The 21,063-nt window shown below is 43.9% G+C and overlaps 1 protein-coding gene across 3 annotated transcripts; it reads left to right on the top strand.

Annotated features, from left to right (window-relative positions):
* Positions 1 to 1,863: 1,863 nt before the first annotated feature.
* LOC102101526 (3 beta-hydroxysteroid dehydrogenase/Delta 5-->4-isomerase-like) lies at positions 1,864 to 12,193 on the top strand. 3 transcript variants are annotated; one of them, XM_088051516.1, is made up of 4 exons: positions 1,864 to 1,962; positions 2,258 to 2,473; positions 7,212 to 7,376; positions 11,202 to 12,193. In XM_088051516.1, the coding sequence occupies exons 2-4, from the start codon at positions 2,320 to 2,322 to the stop codon at positions 12,014 to 12,016; spliced, it is 1,134 nt and encodes a 377-aa protein (XP_087907642.1). In that variant the 5' UTR covers positions 1,864 to 1,962; positions 2,258 to 2,319; the 3' UTR covers positions 12,017 to 12,193. The 3 variants fall into 3 exon arrangements, with proteins under 3 accessions (XP_087907642.1, XP_087907641.1, XP_087907643.1); XM_088051515.1 differs by having other exon boundaries at positions 1,900 to 1,994; XM_088051517.1 differs by lacking the exon at positions 7,212 to 7,376 and having other exon boundaries at positions 1,900 to 1,994.
* Positions 12,194 to 21,063: the final 8,870 nt, after the last annotated feature.

Below are 21,063 nucleotides of genomic sequence, written 5' to 3'. Positions count from 1 at the left end.
CCCTGTTGCTCCTTGGCACCGTTCTGGGTGTACAGCCCACTCCAGCATCTGCCTCCGTGCCCTTTGGGAGCACCAGAGCTGCTCTTGTCTGCACAGGAGGAGCTGCCACGCCACCCAGCAGCCCCAGCAGCAATGTCAGCAAGAAACAAGAGGTGAAAATGCTGTCTCTAGGTGAGACTGCAGGAAGCACCAGTAGGTCTGAGCTGGAATTGAGCAAATTGCTGCTGTCTGATCACTGACACTCACACACTGCAGTTCAGATGAAGGCTGCTGTGCAGGGATGTATAAAATTCCCTCAAAGGGAGCCAAGCATTTGTCTGAGTAGTCCCTAAGAGGACAAAGCACAGCAGCAGTAAATCTCCCTGCAGTCCCCTATGAGGCACTCATATTCTCATATAAACATTACCCTTGCTAAGCTTGGTCATTCTGATAGGCAAGCTTGGTGTACAAGACTGTTTTCTATCCTAAGAGTCTGTGTGGCTGGTTTTATAATGCCTCTTTAAAGCATTTTATTTCCTTTTTGAAAGCAAAATGGAAGCCCTCTTACAGAGAATGCCGCCTGGTGCAGCAGGATTTGGCCAGTTATTTTTCCTTGCAAAGTGCACAAAATTAATTTGCAGCAGCTTCTGATAAGAATATACAATGTCAAGGTCCTGACTGTGAAAAGCCAAGGAAAGAAGCACTGATAACAATTTTTTTAAGCTTTGTTGGGGTACAGAACAGATTTTCAAGGACGCTGGGAATGAAACATTTGCCAAAGCTTCGTCATCTGTGTCAGCTAGAAACATTTCTCCTCCAACAGAAATGGTTTTTCTTTCCTCCTGTCACTTGCAAGCTCAGTTTTGCTCTAAAAAACTAACAGTGTGGGGATGCTTCTTCTACAGTTTTTCTCCAGGGTTCTCTTTAATGAGTGAACAAAACACATGATAGAATAAAAAAAGCACTTAGTGGCACGAATGGAAACAAAGCATTTTTAGAGATCCATTTCAGCTATGCCCCAAATCAGGAATCCCTTTTCCAGTGATTTCAGCCTAATTAGTTGTGTTGCTGGACTTCTTTGTAACTTCCTCATTGCTCAAGGCAGCTCCCTATTTATTACCCTGCTTCAGCAGGGATGCCAGCCTATCCCTGTGTGTGTGAGAGAGAGAGAAAATAGAGCTGCAGCCAGCCAGCATGTCCTGACAGACCCAGGAGGGCAGTGCTGGCATCAGGAGGTTCAGGCTAATGCCTTACCCTGGTCTCACACCACAATAGAGTTTTGCTAGAACGGGAGTGAAACCCCAGGGAGAAACACCTGGGTATTTTCCCTGTGCATTGGAGATGTAAAGTAGTAATGACACAGATCACTGCAGCACAAACAGCCTTATTTTAAATAGGTACTCTTGCACAAGACATTTCCAGGGGTGAATCTTTCCCTCCTGCAGCTTGAATTTAACTTTGATGGTACATTAAACAATTTCATCACTTCAAATGCCTGCAGTATACTGAACAAATACAAAATCCCCAGGGTTAGTTTCTGATCTTGCACAGAGAGAGTGAGAAACCCACATTATAATGGGGGAGCCCAGTATCCAGAAAATATACAGCAGCAGACTGAGGTTTGAGGAGTACATTCCTCAAACCACTCTAAATAGCTTGTCCTGCTATTTACATTTAATTTAAATCTTCTCTACCTTCAATATTGGCACAATATTGGCACTGTATTACACAAGCCAGTGCAGCTAGAGAGAATTATGAGCATGAGGGTTTATTTTCTGGGGATTTAGGGCTGCAGAACCACATCTAGGCTCAGACCTCACTGCATCCAGAGCCTTCCTCTTTGGTGGGAGTGGTGTGGAAGCATCACATTCTTTTGCAGCACAGGAGGCACTCAAGAGGGAGGGGAGCAAAGTGACCGAGGTGGTGCCCTGCAGGATATAAATACAGGCAAATCTCCCCCACAGTCCTCTGAGCGCTAGAGAGGTGGGACCGAGACCCGAGGCAGACTTTGTGGGGTTTGTTTGGCATTGAAGCTGATTTTGAGCATTTTCAGATTTGTTAATTGAATTGGTTTGTAATGATTTGTAAGAATGTTTTCTTTGCATGGAAAAAATATGTAGACTACTTCTGAATAGGAATAGCTGGGAAAAGTAAGACACGCTTAAAAAAATGGTTTGATGTAGGGATTAAAGTTTGTTTTTCAGTAGTCTCTCCTTCTGGTAACACCCTTTGATTTGTAAAGTCTCCAGAGGTTGATGTCATATGTTCATTCCCTCAGGCAGGAGGAGAACCAAGCTCAAGAGACAGCGAGTTCACCACTCACAGGAGCAAGCCAGAGCAATGTCCCTGGCTGGGGTGAGCTGCCTGGTGACAGGAGCAGGAGGATTCCTTGGCCAGAGGATTGTGCGCTTGCTGCTGGAAGAAGAGGAGGCGCTGGCTGAGATCCGCCTGCTGGACAAAGCCTTCAGCCATGAAACCCTCAGGAGGTTTGATAGTAAGTGCCATTTCATGAGGACTGTGTGTTGCATCTGTAGGTGTTGCTGTCCCACATGGGTAGCTTGGAAACCTTTGCCCCTCATCCAAACCAGCTTTGCAGACAGAGGCTTTATGCCAAGGAAGCTTTGCTTTATCCACCCCCTCCCTCCAGCACAGAAATCAGATGTAAAATGTGAAAACAAGAGGGGTTTTTGTCAGGCCCTGAGGCTTCTGTATACTGTTCATGCAGTAAACAGGCTGCCTTCAACCTGACTTCTCTTACAACAAAACCCACAGAGCAAAATTAGTGCAAAAATCTCACATTTCTTCTTGGGGAAAAGGAAAATTTAAGTGTTGCTATACTGGGTGGGAGGGCAGAGATATCCAAAGCATGCTGTGCTGGGCTCTGGTATGTCAGACAGTGAAGGCAGTGAAATGTTGTGGGTGCAAATTCTAATGGTTTTCTTCAACCTGAGATAATTGTGGTAAATTCTGGCTGAAGTGGTGGTGAGGTATTTTAAAAACGGCTTTTGTTAATAACATTATTGCAGTTTCCTGTTTAAGCAAATGCTAAACAGAAGAGATAGAACCCATTTTCAAAGTGCAGGGCAGAACTCTGGCTTCTTGAATGGATTTGAGACAGCACAAATGGGTGATGTGCCTAGTGTCAGAAACAGTCTGTGGCAGGGAAAGCAGCTCAGAGTGTTTTATTTTAGATGTCCTATTTATTGAGATACTGAACACATCAATAAAAAGGCACATAGGGGGCCTAAATTCAGTCAGGTTCGTAAGTCCTTACATTATATTTACTTGACAGTAACTTCCTCCATCACATCTTCACTGCAAGACTCCTCTTCCTCTATGCAGGAAACTATATGGGAACCCTTAAGGAATATCTCCATTTGATTTGCTGAAGAGCCTCAATCACTCTATAGAGCATTTAAGTGTCATCAAGGAGTAGAAAAAGTGCACAATAAACCTGGTACAAATTGCACAAGCCTTTATCATGGCTTTACACAATTCAAACTTCTTCTCCATTCAATCTGACTCAGCATTTCACTGAGGATTTCTAAATGCCCCTGAGCCTTGCAGCAGCCCCTCCTGCTCTGGTTTCCAGAGAGTTCCCATAGAAACAACCCCAAAACCTGCAGCTACAGTAGAGGCTGAAGCAGCAGGAGTGTGTCTGGTTTAGCACTGATGCAGCAGTGCAGAGGCATCTACACTGCTTTGGGCCAGGAGAGCATTGTGGGGGTAATGGAGCATCCTGGGGAGTGAAAACAATTGTTTGTGTGGGCACAATCTTGGCTGAGCTGCAGAGAAAGTTTCGATGTTTTATTTTTTTGTTAATAGGCAAGCTCTATGCCCTCTTTCCATATCCTCCCTTCTTCCTCTACGGAGCACTGCCCACACACCTCCTTTCCTGTTCTTTTAACATTCCTTCTGCCTATCTGAGCAGCACAGGAGGTAGGGAAAAATCTGTTCCCAAAGCCTTTTGTTCCCCATAAACAGGCAGTAGGGACCATAGGCTGACATTCCAGATGTGTTTAAACAGATTTGAATCCCTGCACTTTGACTGGCAGCTCCTCTGTCTGTATCAGCCCTTGTGACTACATCTCTTCTAGTGTTCTCCCAGTCCCTGTGCTCAGGACTACACAAACTATTTCCCTGTCATTCCCTTTCAAGCCCTCCTCCATCACAGTGACTCCTATTCCAAGTGTGAGGCTGCTACAAAACCTCTGTGTGGGGCGGGAGTCTTCTGACCTGCATTATTTTTACTACAGGGACTTGCTAGCAGATGTTATCTGGATTTTTGGAACAGCCAGGAGCAGAGCTGAGTGGGTTTTTTCCTCACTAATCTCTTGAGCACCTTGCACTTGCAATATCTTTGCAGAGTCAGGGCTGTGGGTAGTAAGACAGAAAAGCACATGCAAGTCACAGGCCTTTGTGCCAGAAGGCACTCAGGGGCACTCCTCTTTTGTCCAAACAACTTTCCTGCTGAGAGCTTGACCATCACACTCAGTCTGTGCAGGACAGTGGCATTTGTGGTCTTCCACAGCCCCAGGGAGTCTGGGATGATCCAGTCAATGTCGAGTGCTGAGAGTTGGAGTCTACCCCATTACGTTGTGTGGCTGAGAATGGACGTCACACTGCACATGGTGCTTTGGTGCCCTGGGTTTCTTACCTCCATGACAGATTTATCTTCCTTTCCTGTGCTTCCACTTACACAACATTTTTGTTGATCACTATTGCACTTCTGGAAAAATCAAAACTCCTATGTTGTTCTCAAGTTTAGGGCAAATAGTTCAACTCTTCTGCTGGGTCAAAAACTGCTCACAAGGGGACACTGAATTTTATTGAGAAATCATTGCATTTTCAAGCAAAAACTACCCCATAGAAAGCAGGGAGCTCACTTACAACTCAGAAGACACAGAAACCACAGGTGAAGAAGAACAAGCTTCCTCAGTGAGTAGGTACTTTGTCATAATCACTTTATGCAAAAATGGAGAGCTGACTTCAGTTTATTCTGTTCCTCCCCCTCCGACCTACCCACATGTGTTCTTTTGGTGCCTGGGCAGTGGTTTGTGTAGATGAAAATCAAGTTTCTCTTTGCTGGCTGTCTCAGACTGAAACCACTGTCTGTCAGTCATTTCTTTAGTCTTTTCTTCCAAGCTCTCCTGTAGTTTTCACCCAGAGCAAAACAAGATCAATCTGCTGATTCCCGACATGCAGCTGATGTTGCTAAAGTGAGCAAGGCCCATATTGTACTTACCATGGCAACTTCTGCTGGCTAAAATGGAATAGAGGAGCAGATTTCCTGACTCATATCACACTCACACAAACTGCAAGCCCAAACAAGGCACAAAGCAGCTGGACAGCAGATTTCTTGTGATCAGCTTTAAAAGGGACAGGTTTCTTCTGTACTTTTCCTGAAAGCTTTGATTTGCAGGTGTAAAACCTCCATTTTCCTAACCCCTTGCTGGGCACTGTGATAACTTTGAAGGGGTCACATGTCAGAATTTATGTTGTGAAAACTATTTCTGTCTGTTCTTGAGATTATTACAATGCCACAAAGCCTTATTCATGGAGAACATCAACCTAAGGGCGGTACAAAGACTAATATTTATTAGAGCAAATCTAACTACCAGGTGCTTAACAAAAGGCCCAGCCCTAGCCTGATACTTTTGCATCCATGGAAATAGAGGTCAGAGTGAAGCTTCTGGAGACAAAGTCCTAGGAAATGAATGCAGTCTGTAAAATACAGGAGCAGAAGCGAGCATGTGGCAATGACTGTGCTGGGAGGGCAACAACTCTAGGTTTAGTAAGAGTTTTGCAGATGTTTCACAAATCTTAAATCTCAGACCAACTGTTTGTGGTGGAGGGAAAAGCAACCCTTAAGCCTGTTGCATCAGAATAATTAAGTTGATACAGGGTAACATTCTTAGCATGCTATAGAGAAAATGAGATAAAACCATTTTAAAAATATATTCCCACTCAGTTCCAGATCTAACAGCTGTCTCTCTCTGTGTTTCATACTAAAGATGTGGGATAAAATGCTGCCTGCTTTGGAGCTGGTGACAAAGCACTAGGATACACGAGATTGCTGTCATGGCTGAAGCTAAAAGCTGGACAAATTAATCAGGTTCTTCTCTTATCTTAGAAGGTGCATTTGATTATGCTGGAAGAAGATGGAGGCTGTGCCTGTGCTGCAGGGTCCCTGCCCAGCAGCTGTGCCTGGGGAGCCATCTAGTGCAGCCACAGCAGAGGCTCCCAGAGCACTGGCTGCAATGGCACCACCTCCTTACAAGATGTGGGTCATGCTGAGAAAGTCCCCTGCTCTCCCGTGGCATTGCTGCAGCCAGGCCAGCTGATTTCCCTGGAGAGCAGCACTGCCTTGGACTGGAGGTTTTTCCAAGTGATTGTCTGGTGCTGGCTCATGTTTGTGTAGCTCTGGGCTGCAGAAAGAATCCTTCTGCCCAGAACAGCTTAGGGAAGGATGGCTCTGAGACCTGGAGCTCCTCTGGGGTCACACACTGCAGCTTCTGTGGAGGGAGAGGGCTTAAAAAGTAGGATTTAAACAAGCTGGGTTGAGGTAGCTCAGGAGAACAGTCTCGAGAGTTCAGATATGAACTGGAAAGATGTACAGGCTAAAAATGACCCCACAGCACAGACACTGAAATGGAGCCAGAGCTGGAGCTGGAAGAGGCACTGTAAGTCCTGGCCAAGGTACAAGGAAAAGATGTCAGAATGGTATGTAATTTATTGGAAGAGCTGCAGTACAGGCAAGGTAGAGGGGCAGAAAGTAGGTATGAACACAACTCTGTGCTCATATGCTCTGGGTGGAGAGAGATCATTCATCAGCTTGAAGACAGGAACATGCAGTGCTTGGGTGGACACAGCTATAGCCAGCCAGTCACCAGAACAGCTAAAGCTACTCCTCTGTGAACTTTAACACAGTCACAACTCAAGGAAGAGTTCTAGCAGTGGAAAAGATTTAAAAAAATAAAATAGAAAGAAACATGTTGAATATTGGCTCCAGATCTGTGGTAGGTAATGCAAAATAAACCTCTATAGCACTGGAGTTAGCATTTGACAATAGAGTCCTGGGGAAATGCCTTCTGTTTCACAGCCTTAAAATATTCTTGCTGCTCCTGGACAGTCAGCACCTGCCAGGCTGGGTCAGCCCTTCACCACTCCTTCCAGTGCTCCTCTTAGGGTGCCTGTAGGGTCTTGTGCTCTGTTTTCTGCTGCCCCTGCAGAGTTCAAGGGTAAGACTGAGGTGAAGATCCTGGAAGGGGACATCCGAGATGTCACATTCCTGCACCGTGCCTGCCAGGGGGTCTCCCTCGTCATCCACACGGCTTCCCTCATCGACACCCTGGGCCTCATCGAGAAGAAGCTGCTCTGGGAAGTCAATGTAACAGGTGAAGCACCTTTCTCAAACCCACATCTATGTCCTGATCTCTGGCTGCTCAGAAAGGGACCACCTGACCCGTGTTTGTTTTGAGCCAGGTTATCTGGGTTGTTCTGCATCTTTTACAGACATACCCAGGGGTGCAATCCCGTGTCTGTGCAGCCCCAAGAAGTTCTGGGCTTCTCCACACCCAGTCCTCCACTTCAGGGCAGTGCAGGACCCCTCATTCTTGTCCACACTTATGTATGCCCATGCTGAGCTCTGCACAGGCTCTGCCTTCAGTGGTGATAGTCATAACCCATGCTCAGTGGAACTTTCTGAAGCAATTCCCCTCTGAAATCCCAATGCTCACCTCAGAAATTGCTTCTTATTCTCCCACCCCACATGGCATCCCTGCCTGTGTACATTTTTTTCAAATTTTACAAAAACTGCAGACTTTGGCTGCAGTTACAGAAATGTTGTATTGATAACATCCCAGAGCCTGTGGCTCTCTCCTTCTTCTTTTTCTCCTTTTCCTTCCTTTGCCATTAAGTCTGCAAGAAGGCAGGTGAGAGGAACGAGTGCTCTCCCACCTTGAGCTTATAATTTAAAATTCCCCAACAAACTCAGAGCTATGGGAGGAAGGGGTTTCAGTGACTCAGTGGTGGGATTTCCCCTTTCGATAAGGAACCCCCATTCTTCAGGAAAGATCAGATGAAGGAAGAATGTGTAGATTTAGGAATAGCCCATGTAGCATCATATACCAGGGATTTAAATGTATTTCCTAAAAGGAATAACATCCCCTGTCTGTGATGCCAAAATCCTCAGTGCCATTCAGAGGACTGGTACTGCCTAACCTGCATGCACACTGGCCTCCCTGACTGTGCTGCTTCAACAGCTTGGGGGAGATTCAGGGAAGATGTTCTTACTTACATGAACAGCTTTCCCAGTTCTTTGTTCCTCTCTGCCTCAGACACAGGGCTTCTTCACAGAAAAATAAGTAACATACCTGTACAGGCATCACTTCCACAAATATTGGCTGCTGACCAGCATTCAGAGGAAGAGAGAATTCTTGGCAGTTGAGTTGTTTCTCACGTGTACCTTAAAAACAGTGGGATCACATTTTAGGTGTTTTAGTGTGGCTCATTGCCTGTGCCATTAACTTCCAGACCCTTTCATTTCTGCTCAATCAAAGCCACAAATTGTCAGTGATCAAAACACAGAGCCCAGTGGGCAGCCTCTTAGGCCCCTGTCAGGAGGGAAGAGCAGAAAGGCAAGTTCCTGGAAACCTGTGCATTGGGTAATATGAAAATATACATGGTTGGTAGTTCAGAAAGAGGATTTGTAAAGCTCTGGCCTTATGACCGTACTTCTTCTACAATCTGGTTTTTCACAGCAGAATGTGCTTCTTAAACACATTTTTTCCACAAGGAAAAATGAAAAAGAGCAATTAAAAAAAAAAGTATATTAAAAAAAAATGAAAATCAAACTACTATTAAAATGTCCCAAACCCAGAAAGCTCTTTAGCTCTGACTCCCCAGTACTCACCCTCTTGCTAACTGTTTGCCATGGGTGAAAAAAGCCCACTGGGCCAGTGAGGATTAGCTGATTACATCTGCTAGAATGAAAAACCCTCCACAGTCCTGCTCCCAGAGCCAGCTGGCCACAAGGTCAGTCAGTGAATGCTGCTGTCCTCTCTTCCTTGTTTCCTTCCATTTCCATTCTGATGCTCTTCTGGTTTTCTGACCAGCCAGGGCACTGCAATGTGCTTCACAGGCTTGCAGGGTGAAAGTCTTGTTTCTCCTAGAAAACAGAACTTGTGTAACATAAATGTTTCGAGAATCAGATGTGGATGTTCACAAACCAGGACTGAAGTGAACAAGTTAAACTTGCCTTGATGCAGGGCTTTCCTCCATTGCCACACAATATCTCAGAGCAAAAATATCTTTTCAGGAAGGAAGGGAAGCAAACTTTTAAAAGGAATGGAATTGAGAAAATAATTATTTATAATCTAAACAAAATACGTTCTGTGAACCTCAGCCAGAAGAGCAAGAAAACCATGGGGACCCACTCACTGAATAAAGCATCTAATACAGTACTAATTTACTTTATTATATGAAATGTGAAAGATACTCAGATTCCCATTACTGTAGGAATCTAAACTTTTACATAAAATTCTGATTTGCAAATAAACAACATTTTATTTGGGTGAAATTCATCTTGAACAGATACCAACTGTCAAGATAATTTTATGTTTGCTTTTTTCTAAAACTTGCTATCTCATTTGACTTCATCAAGACCTTCTGCAGTTGATTACTTTCCCTCATTTTCTAAACAGTATTGACACAGGAATTAAGCTATTATTTTTAAAATAATATAATAAGTTATTTTTTTCCAGATGACCCTGGCTTGTATGTCATCTAAACAGGGTGACTTGCATGAACTCATTTTTCACATTAGTTTATTCCTGTCTGCATAATGTTTTTTCAGTGCACTTCCTTAATGTTTCTGAAAGCCTCACCCAGATTTGTTTTCCATTTGTTTCAATTTCTTTCTTTTACTTGTTCATGTTTGAAAAGAGGAATTTTGGTGCCCTAACAATATTCTTCCTATTTTTCACTAATTAATGAGTCCATATTTTGCTGCCAGTATTCCTGGCTCTTCTGAACCTCCTTAATTCATTATATTCGTTTCAGTCAGACTAACCTGGTCTGCATTGTGCTGCCTTCAGTTGTTGCTGTAACAGACTGAGCAGACTTGGAACATTTCTATGTGCCTCACTGCTGGTGTTTGATTTTATCCCCTGGATTTTAGGCGACACTCTTCTGATATCACATCAGTCATTTTAGTTTAATGTTCCTTTGCCAAAGATGTTTACAAATGTCTTTGAGCTGTGTCTTCTCTTCCGAAGTCACTGGCCTTTTTACATTTAATTTCTCTCATTACACCATACACAACAAATAAGGCAATTTCTGCCTCAAAGCTGGGTAGAAAAATAAGATTCTAATTGCAACTATAACAACACAACTTATTAAAGTATTTATTTCCCCCTTCAGTGTGCTTTCCTCATTTAACCTTCTTGGCTATTTAAAAGACTTTGAACAGCTGACCTCTGCTGCCCCCAAAGAAAGCATTAAAGGATTTTAAATGTAAGAAATCCTGTACTTCTGCAAGGAAAAGCCAGAATAAGCCAGAAATGGAGGCATACACACACAAGCCTCTCTTTTCTTACTTCACTTTATGATCTTTGACTACATGTTATCATGCCTTGCTTCACCATGTTTCTTTTCAAGCCCTTCTCTTTAGTCAGTCGAACACTGGATAGATTTGCACTGGGTGTGAGTGCACTGATTTTGGAGCAAACCTTCAGGTCCCATACTAATTCTGTCCCTTCTTAGCAAACCATCCGAGAGCAACCTCAAGCCTGAAAAACATGGGCTTCACCACAGAGCATGGATGACACCTAAGGAGAGGGGCAGCTTCTGATGGTCCTCTGCCTTAAAGCCAACTCAATCCAACCAAGAGACACAAGTCCCTGAATCTGTGGTCAGTACCCATGCTGAGCTAAGGAGGGGCAAAAATTTGATTCCTGCCATAAAAACACTGCCACAACATGCAATTAGGACCAAATATTCACCCTTGTTTAATTCTGAAAGGTGCACTGATACTACTTAAAAACAGATTCAGAGCAGGTTCTGTGTCATTGAATATACTGCCCTGCTCAGGACAGGATTCTTCCAACTGCAGGGAGGGAGATCTGGCTAAGCTCAGGCCAGAGATGCTGTTTCTGATCTGAAACGCCCACTTTTTCCTGGTTAGGGGGTCCTAGACTGCCTTTCATGTTTGTTTTCTGAAGGTACTCAGCTGCTGCTGGAGGCGTGTGTCCGCTGTAACGTCCAGCACTTCATATACACCAGCACCATCGAAGTGACGGGCCCAAACTGCAAAGGTGACCCCATTTTCAATGGTGATGAAGATACAGCTTATGAGAGCACACCCAAATTTCCTTATGCCCAAAGCAAGAGACTGGCAGAGGATTCCGTGCTGAAAGCAGACGGCCAGGTGCTGAAGGATGGTGGCACGCTGATGACCTGTGCCCTGAGGTCCATGTACATTTTTGGGGAAGGCTGCCCGTTTCTCCAGGGCCATCTGGATAAGTGCCTGTTGAACAAGAACGTCTACCTGCGCTTCTCCAGGAAGGAGGCTCTGGTGAACCCCGTGTACGTGGGGAACATCGCCTGGGCACACGTGCAGGCAGCCAAAGCCCTCCGAGCCCCGCAGAAAGCCAAGCACATCAGGGGCAAGTTCTACTACATCTCAGATGACACTCCTCACATGAGCTACGCTGATCTGAATTACGAGCTGACCAAGGACCTGGGGTTTGGAATTGAGCCCCAGCTGCCCATGCCTCTGACAGTGCTCTATTACTTCTCGCTGCTGCTGGAGATCGTGAGCTTCTTGCTCCGGCCCTTTGTCAGATACATCCCCTCCACCAACCGGCACCTGGTCACACTGCTGAACACCCCGTTCACCTTTTCTTACAGGAAAGCACAGCAGGATTTTGGCTACGTGCCCCGCTACACGTGGGAAGAGGCCAAGAAGAGCACTGGTGAGTGGATTGCCTCTGTGATCCCCCAGAGAAGGGTGTGCTTGCAAAGCAGCACTGCCTAAGCCTGAAGAGGAGCTGAAACCCAACTAAACAAGTAGGGCCTTGAGCCAGAGGAGAGCTGGGGGAAAAGCAGCAGCATCAGCAAACTAGAAAGCATTTAAATGAATACTTTGTGTAAAAGTCCACTGAAACCCCTCACCCTCAACTTCATAATAAATAAAAGTGAAATGTTCATTTGTTTTTTGAGTGCAGGCTGATGAGGGTAACTGTACTGCACGGTCCACACCCACATCTACATCTCTGCAGCACAAAGACTTATTTTAGTAAGATTCCACACAATCCACGGTGTGAACACTTCAGCCCTTCTTTCACTCCACACCACCTCCAATGCTTCTGTAAAACAGAACTTGTCCTAGAAGTATGATTACACTTTACAAATGTGCACCACTCAGCTATGCCCTATTCACTCAGTGTTTGCCAACCTCACCAAACAGGCATCAGGCAAAAGCCACCTGATGGCAAAGGCTGTAACAAATCTTGTTCACTTTTCCAAGGGTATTGTGAATTTCATGTTCACCTGACAGTCAAACTTTGAGCACTATAAGCATCATGAGATCAAAAGTACAATAGAAGTGGTATACAGTTTTAGTTAGGACAGCGTGTGGAGGAAGAAAAGGGACAGATTTGGTCAGGTGAATACTTCTTTCTACACCCTCATTTTGCAATAAATCTGGTGGGTGTCCAGGAGAACGACTCCAAGAAAATTAAAGGGAGAAAAATATTGCAGGACGGCCTTGGTCACTGAGGGGTTCCCACTGCAGAGTCAATATATTTGTGAACAATGAGAAAAAATAAAGAATGCTGAAAAAAATCCTGCTGTTACCACGCTTCAGCTGGGAACAAAGGCTAACTTTAGGTGATAGGTACAGATGTGCTGTCCCTGTGCTTCTTTGATGGCCACATTATCTTCTGCAGAATGTGTAATGTGACTTCTGGGCAAAAATACAGATCTTGTCTGAGCAATCAGATGTGATCCAGCTTTTGTTTCTTAAACGTACATCTCACTTGCTGAAAGCAATTCTAAAAGAGGGGCATTTCTCTGTTCTGTTTTGGATGGTGTGAACAGAAACATTTTACCTGACTCACTACTAATGTAAATAAATCACATTACCAGGTATGCTGACAGCTTGAAGTCTGTGCTGAGTTTAATTATTCAGTGCCCTAGATGTTAGATAGTCCCAGTGCAAAAAATACTTTGTGCTTTAGTAACACCTTTGGTTAACTATGAAAGATCTGAAGTAGCAGAATAGCAGACACCAGAACTGTCAGTCGTATTCTGGGGACACAGACCCTCCCCAAGGGTATGGGCTTTGGTTTCCATCTGCTTGTGAGGAGATTACTTAATCCCTCCCTCCCTTCAGAGGTGTGATGATTCACCTTTTCTGCCATGGTGACATTATCAAACACCCTGAAGGAACACAGGGCAACTTCTGGAAGCTTGGGAAAAGAAGGAAGGGCCACAACTATTTTGGGTGCAGCTGCTTTGGGCCCTGGCAGAGCATCAGCCTCACCTCTCCCTGCAGCTGGTACACTGCACGTAGATCTCTGTGCTTTCTTCTGCTCCATCCCCTTCCATGGACACTGCTCCTCTTCCCTCCCCTGCATGCACACTCTTATTTTATTTATTCTGCTCTCTGAACACCCTTAGACAAGCAAGAATGTGTTTAACACAGTAACACCCATAGTTTTTCTAGGCTAATGATATTTCATCCTAATGCTCAGTGAGTGCCAAGCAATGGGTGCAGCCACAGCTGCTCTGTCACTGGAGCAGGAATAGGAAGGGCAATCCAGGCACGGGGAATTAGAGCAGGAAATGGAGAACAACAGCAGCAAAGCCGCTATTTAATAGGGGGAGACACTTCACACATCAAAGAGCTGGGGTATTAAAACACATACCAGAAAACTGGGACATCTTGCCACAAGTTTAACAGAGGTTAATCCTAAAATATCCAGAGATGTTGCCAGAGAGAATAAAGGACAATTTTTCTTCCACACTTCAGTGACTTGTTTCCCAAGTGCAAGCTCCCATTGCCAGAGCTTTCTTTGCCATTTCTGCCTTCACAGGAAGACAGTGGGATCTTTTCATCTCTCCAAGAGCCTTGCTCTCAACAGTCAGATTTCTAAGTTCCAAATTCCTCCTTTGTTGAACTTCCTCCCTTGTGTCTTGCTACCACATCTCTTCTTTAATCCCCATGACAAGCCATTCCTGCTTACAGGAAGCCTATTCCCCACTTCTGTCCCTCCCTGAGCACCCTTGGGTTGGCATCTGTGTTGTCTTTTGCTTCAGGTGGCTGCCCAAAATAGTGGAGTGCCTGCAATAAAACATCCTGGAAGCCCAAGGGAGTGGCTACCTGAAACATTTATCCTGCTGATCAGAAGCACCAGAGCTGTTGTGTGCTGTTAACCAGTAACAAACACAAGCCAATAAGGATATTCCAAGGATATTCCAAGAGGGAGAACAGGCAGACTTACTGCAGAGGGTTGATTTTCTGCAAGTTTGCACTCCAGTTTACTTTGCAGTAGCTTGTTTCTACACTCTTATTCTTGGCCAGCAAAATGGCTACAAAATGTACTTGATCAGGATGAGCCTTATTATTTTTACATCAGCTGACCAGGACCATTCTTCTGATTTAATTGTCTGGCAATCAATAAAGTAAACTATTGGTTATCAATGAAGCTCCACTGTCAACAGGATCACAGTCAGTAAGAAGAACTTTCTCACTTACTTACGTTTTATAACTTTACTTTTTACTTCTGTATAAACAATGGAAAAGAAAAAAAACCCAAAATATTAAGGCTACTTTGCTGGAAAGGTGTTTATTTACCCTTCAGACATGCAGAAAAGGAAGAAATAGCAAATATATATCAGTGGTACTTACATGCTACAGGCAACTTGATGACTTCTGGCTCCAGCAGGAACAAAATCCTACATGTATAAAGACCACCATTTGACATTAAATATTTTGTCACTGAAGTGGAGCTGAGTTTTGCTTGTTAAAAGGGACCAAGAAATATAATAATGCACATTTTGAATAGATTTAGGAATAAGGAAGAAGGAACAGAAGCAGAAGTGGCTATCATGTCAATACCAGAAATCGATGCCTGGAATTGGTATCATTAATATAGGATACAGGCAATGAAAGTTAATACCAGTATGTTTCTGTAAAAAAATCCATTTTATCAGAGAAGCATGACACTGGTATTCTGAGTGTGTTGCAGACATCAAATAATGATAGAATTTTTTTACATTATGAAGTTAAATTAATGAATACAGATTAAATTATAAAAATCACAGAATTAATGTTAACTGTCTCAATTATGATCCTTAAAATTGCTTTTTTTAAAAAAAGTGTTGGCTTAATTCATAGGTTTTGTGCAGAATAACAGTGTGAAAAGTTATGTACAGCCCCTCTTATGTAGGAAACCAAAAGTAACAATTGTTTCTTGACTGAAAAATCTGTCACTTTTATATGTAGATATAAGAGAATATAGTGGCTGTAAAGCTCATTTGGGAAGTGGGAATACAGTTGGGTACATTCCAGAAGAACAATTTCACCACTCCTTGTCATGACCCCTGTAGTTCCATGGAATATTCTCCCTCCTGAAAGCTTTCCACCTGCATCTCCATCTCAGTTTGAAGAACACTGGATAACTGTAGCTTCTGTATGGCTGTGCAATTTCTTACTCAGACCAATGATTGATATTCCTAGGCATTCCTCATTCACATAACTAAACTTGTCTCATTTCTTAAATAAGATATGTCTCTCCAGTGCTGGCAGCAAGCACTGAATATTAAGTTGTTAAGGACTAATCTGCAAAAGGGAAAAGAACATTAATCAAAAATAAAGATTCATTAAATCTCCAGCTTGATCTTGTAACAGGTGCCACTCAAAATGCTTAACATGCATTGTGAAAGACCATTGAGATAGAGATTGGGATTTTTTTCTGACAAAAATGTGGAAAGACAACCTAGAAAGTTCAAAGAAAACAAAATACATGTGGGCAAAAATTGCTCTGAAGATACTGATATACTCAGTAATTGTCTCATCCTTTCTTTTTTTCTTTTTTTTTTTAACAAAAAAAATTTACAGGAATGAAGCATCTTCACCTTCTCTATTTTCTTTTTCAAATATTCTTGCACCTCAGAATTTTCAATGTGTTGATTTCATTAGAAGCTGGTTATATACTTTTCTGACAATCCCACATGCAATTTTAGTTAGACATTTAGGTTTAATTTATCTAGATCAAAAGCACACTGGATTTTTTACATGCACTTGGCCTCTCTGCATGCTTTATTTGCAAGTGCTGATGACATAAGGAATGCTGTACACTCACCACTAAGTCCAAGAAAATTCACTTTCGGGGGTGGTCTCTTTTGGTCCATCTTGGAATTGATGTCTCTTGTCTACAGGGCTCATGAAATAAATTCTGGCACACAGGTATTGCCACAGCAATGGTTTCTCTGGCCAGCCACGAGGAATAATTGAGATAATAATCGAGGAAGAATCGAGAGATGAGAACAGTTTGATCCCGATCACGGCACGGTGGGTTCTGCCTGTACAGGGAGGTTGAGGCGGCTGTTCTGCAGTGCTCAGCTTTTCCTGCTTCTGCAGGAACTTCCCCTCAGCCCCCTCAAATGTACTGGTTATGTATTTGCAGAGAGGAAGCAGTTACTTTTACAGTGGTCTCATATAATTTGAACTCTCTGCTCCTGGCATTGCTATAAATGAGGGAAAGGAACAACTTCACAGCAGGAGCTGGATCGCCTCTTGCAACAAGCTCTGCGATTAACTGGGAACTGAGCGGGTCCTCCTGCAGGCCACAGATCCCAGCTGGAATCTCCTGCCCGCCAGGGCCTCTGTGCCTCGTCTTGGGCTGCGGGAGCAGCCGGGAGCTCTGGAAGCCAAGCTGGGCATCAGGTGCTGGTGGCAGAGGGCAAAGCTCCCTGATGTGGTGGAAAGGCGGGTGGGAAGTGGCCAAGGATGCGTCTGGGAGAGGTCCCAGGGTAAGGTCCAGATCCGCACTCAGATCTCGCCATCCTTGCCCTTGGAAAGGTGTTTTGGGCAAGGGATGTGCGGGAGCGGCCGCTGGGTGGGGTGAGTGCAGTGTCAGCCCGGGACTTTCCCTGCGAGTCCCCTCCCCGCAGCTCCTGGGCGAGGACACGGCGGGCAGACAGGGATCGGAGCTCAGGATCGGCACTTGCTCCTCGGTGGCATCCTTTTCTGGGAAAGGGAGGAGTGTATGACCAGCTGTGCGGTAGGACTGCTTCACACAGTCTGGAACTGCTGGCTCTGCTGGTCTGTGCCTCTTACTGCCACAAGATGGTATCTGCAGCGATGGTTTCCCCTCGCTCGCTCTGCAAAGCCCAACTTAACATTCCGACTGCAGGCTCTCTGTCTTCACCAAGTCTGCACTTTTATCACAAAAAACACAGTGCTGGTCGCTGCCTGCTTCTGGGTACGGGGAATCCAGACAAACAGAGACAAATGATCAACTCTGATACATGGCAGAAGTAAGTATTCATCCCACTTCCTCTCCTGCTAACATTCTTGGGTACTTTGCAACCCTCTTTGCAATTCCTCTTACGAGTCAAAATTTCACAATGTCGCTTTAAGGGAATGGCTTGATACATGTATTTCAATAAAAGGTCTCAGGTTCATCCTCTGAACACTGCTCCAGTGGGAGTGATGCCACGCTTAGCTGTGACAACACAAGAACTACAGCACAGCTGAGATAGTGTCTGGAAGAAGCTTCCAAAATCAGAGTGTCACTGTCTAGCTTTTTGTTCCTGTCTGAGAACAAATTGGTTAATACACTGGAAGTCTGCTGGGTCTCTCTGTACACGCAGATAAGTAATACAGGATTAAAAAAATCCCTCGAGTTTCTCCCTTGCTTCCTCCCTCCAGCACTCCTGCAGCAAGTGATGGGAGAACCACAGGTGATAGAGTCAAGGTCAAGTGTATGATTCCCATTCATTATTCACTTTGATGTGGAAAAACTATTCTGTCCCTTTAAAGATCAGTGCAAAAATCCAAAAGCAATTGTGGGACTCACATTTATATCACAGGGACATTTTACTTGGGTGTCCTGTTTTTGAGTGTTTTGTATTCGGTTATTGTGAGCCATCTCAGTAAAACCAGGATGTTGCCAACTGTTTGAAGCAGAGCAGTCTTTAGCATAAATTGTGTGGAATGTCTATGGAACAAAGATCCACGTCTGCTTCATATTTAAGTTGTAAAATGCTGTGTTTTCAGAAAAGCAAGCCGCCCTTAAGTATTTGTAGCAATGCTCAGGGTGAGCTTAATGCAGCAGTGCCCACTTTTGATCATTTCATGATGGTGGAACTTCTGCCCAATTGGAAAATGAGCCAAGTTTTATTTTTCCTTTATTTTTAAGAGTGGATCTCACCATTCTGTGAAAAAAAAAAGAAAAAAAAAGAAAAAAAAAAAGCCAGTCCTTGGAAATATTAACCTATGAGTGACACAAAACCTCAAGATTAGAAAAAAACTGCAGACATGGAAAAAGATCCTTAAACTCATTATTTAGAAGCAATCTCATCATTCTTGCAGCCTGTCTCATCAGTTTTTGAAAAATCAGGCTTGTCAAGCAGCTGAAGTACAGCCTTTTCTCAACAGGAGCCAGTTAAAATCTCGTGGTGCCCACAGAGGTTACAGACCCTCTACATCAGGCGATTATTTTCCCTCCAGGAAGAAGGCTCCTCACAGTCACAGTTCATGTCCCACATCACAAATGCATTTCCATCCTTCGTATTGATTTTCTGATCTATTCAGGGCAGACTGCTGTGGCCCCTGTGCCTGGCTGGCTCTTCTCAGCCTCACTGACTCCTCAAACCAGGAACTTTGCACAACCTGGCAAGTTACGCACACAGAGGTGGGCAAAGGTTGCTCAGCATTTTGGAGACGCTGCAGGTGTTTGACATTTGACCCTTAATGTTCAAAGGTCACCATTCTGGAAGTCAGTCTGATACTATTATTGAAAACAAATCATGACTTCCAGATTCTGAGCTGACCAGCACCAGAGCACACCCAGCCACATCCTTGCTCTTTCTCAACAGCCTGAGCTGGCAAAAAGTTTCTACTGCAGGGCTAAAAAAAGGATGTGGGCAGAGCATCTTCCTGATGCAGCTAACCAGCATCTGGCACTGAACATAACCTGTTCAGAGGGAACATCTCCAGGGCTACACACTGTGTTCTGGGAAGGGGTGGATGTGCTTTACCCATAGACTTCAATTAAGAAATAGCATGAGCAGGATCTGGAAGAAATTTGAGGCAATATATTGAAAGATTTTCTTAGGGGACACACTTGAAAAAGCAGCATTTGTGTATTATTTAAGCTAATAAAAAAATCAATGTAACGATGTAACCTGGATGTGGCAGTGAATTTTTCAGTGTTGTCAGTGAACTCATCAAAGCCTGCTTCAGTGAAGCAATTAATTCCACAAGTTGATGGCTGGTGTGTATTCAGAGATTTGGAGGATTTTTTTCTTACAGAAAATTTCCACTTCAGTTGCAAAATATCTAACGAGAACCTGAAAACCTAACCTTGCTGTGATACAAGTTGAATCACAGTGTGGGAGCATGGCATCAGCTTTAGCAGGCTGTAGTACTGGTCTGACATAAATGGTTGATCAAGTTACACTGGTTTTAAGATTTGAGCACACTAACAGCAAGAATCTATAGATTCTTGACATTATGTGCCTGGCTAAAGTGTACAAAATGCATGACCATGTATCAGTGCAGAGCTAAGAGAACACTTGCAAAAATGCCAGAGAACTGTCAGGAAAAGGGGGAAAGCCCTTGATGTGAACATTTATTAGCGGAGAAATAGCCCACAGGCATAAAGCACCTCAAGTAATAACGGGACGTGTACCCAAACAAAGGACAAGATGAGCCTTCTAGAACTGGGGGCAAAAAGAACTTAAATGCATACAAACAGAGAGTATCTTCAGAGATTCTCTCTTGAGGGTACTGATGATCTTCACTTACTTTGCTGTGTAAGAATCACTGCACAAAGGACTATTTGCAGGCTGTAGCACTCCTTTGTTTTAATAATATTCTTAGTTACTTGGGTTTTGTTCAGTAAAAATCTTTAGATCAAAAGAGACTGGTGTCCCCATGTTGTTAACATTGTGCTCCAACACACTGCAATCTGTTTCTGATTTCTCCACAGCAAATCCAGTGGTGAAAGGTCATTCGATAACCATGTTAGAAAACTTAATAGGAAGTATTTTGGTGAATTTCTATTCATCATTACTCAAACAGCATAGCAAATGTGAATGAATAACTCCCATCCATGAAGTTATGAAAAGCTTTTTACTTCCTGATTCAATGGCATTTTACATTTGTCCTGCCTTAGAAACAGATAACAGAGCAAAGGAAAGAGCTTTTGTAAATTCAGCCCTAGACTTAAGAGATCCCACAGGAGCTCTGGAATGCAGGACAGAAAAGGACCTCCTACATCCTCGATTCAGGTACATGAAACTGCAGGCAAGCACAAAATATCATCCTTTTATTCAGCAGATAAACATATTTTCTACTCATTGTCAGAAATTATTTAGGCATTGCAGGTATCAATTTGTGTGGGGCTTTTGTGCAAGGTTTGTCCTCCAGGAAAAACAGGTTTTTTTCTCTCCCAGGCTGACCAACCACTTCATGTGTTGTGGACAGCAGTTATCCCCTCTGTCAAGCTTCCCCTTTGCCAGGCTGAACTCCTCTCACCTCTCCTGATGCCAACTCTCCATTCCCTGGTAAGCCTCAATACTCCTGTCTCCACTGAGACAAGCTCTCCTGAATACAGGTGACCAGAACCACATCTCAGAGCTGCTCACCCATCTCTGCATAGCACTGGCACTCTTTTTGTTTCATCAGAAATACCCTTCCAGTGCATGGATGCCTTGCCAGCACCATGAGGCTCTTTGGCAGAGCCTGTTCTGCTCCCTGACAGCCGCTATTGATTTCAAGAAGTGACTGAACTGATTCCAAAGAACAGCCCGCCCTCCATGGACGTCAAGGCCTATTAAATACCAAGA

The sequence above is a fragment of the Pseudopodoces humilis genome, chromosome 2 (genome assembly GCF_049639895.1).
Source record: "Pseudopodoces humilis isolate 2021_Gansu_Grassland_sample_001 chromosome 2, ASM4963989v1, whole genome shotgun sequence".
In the NCBI taxonomy this organism is placed as follows: Eukaryota; Metazoa; Chordata; class Aves; order Passeriformes; family Paridae; genus Pseudopodoces; species Pseudopodoces humilis.
This window is presented reverse-complemented; position numbering and strand designations above follow the sequence as displayed.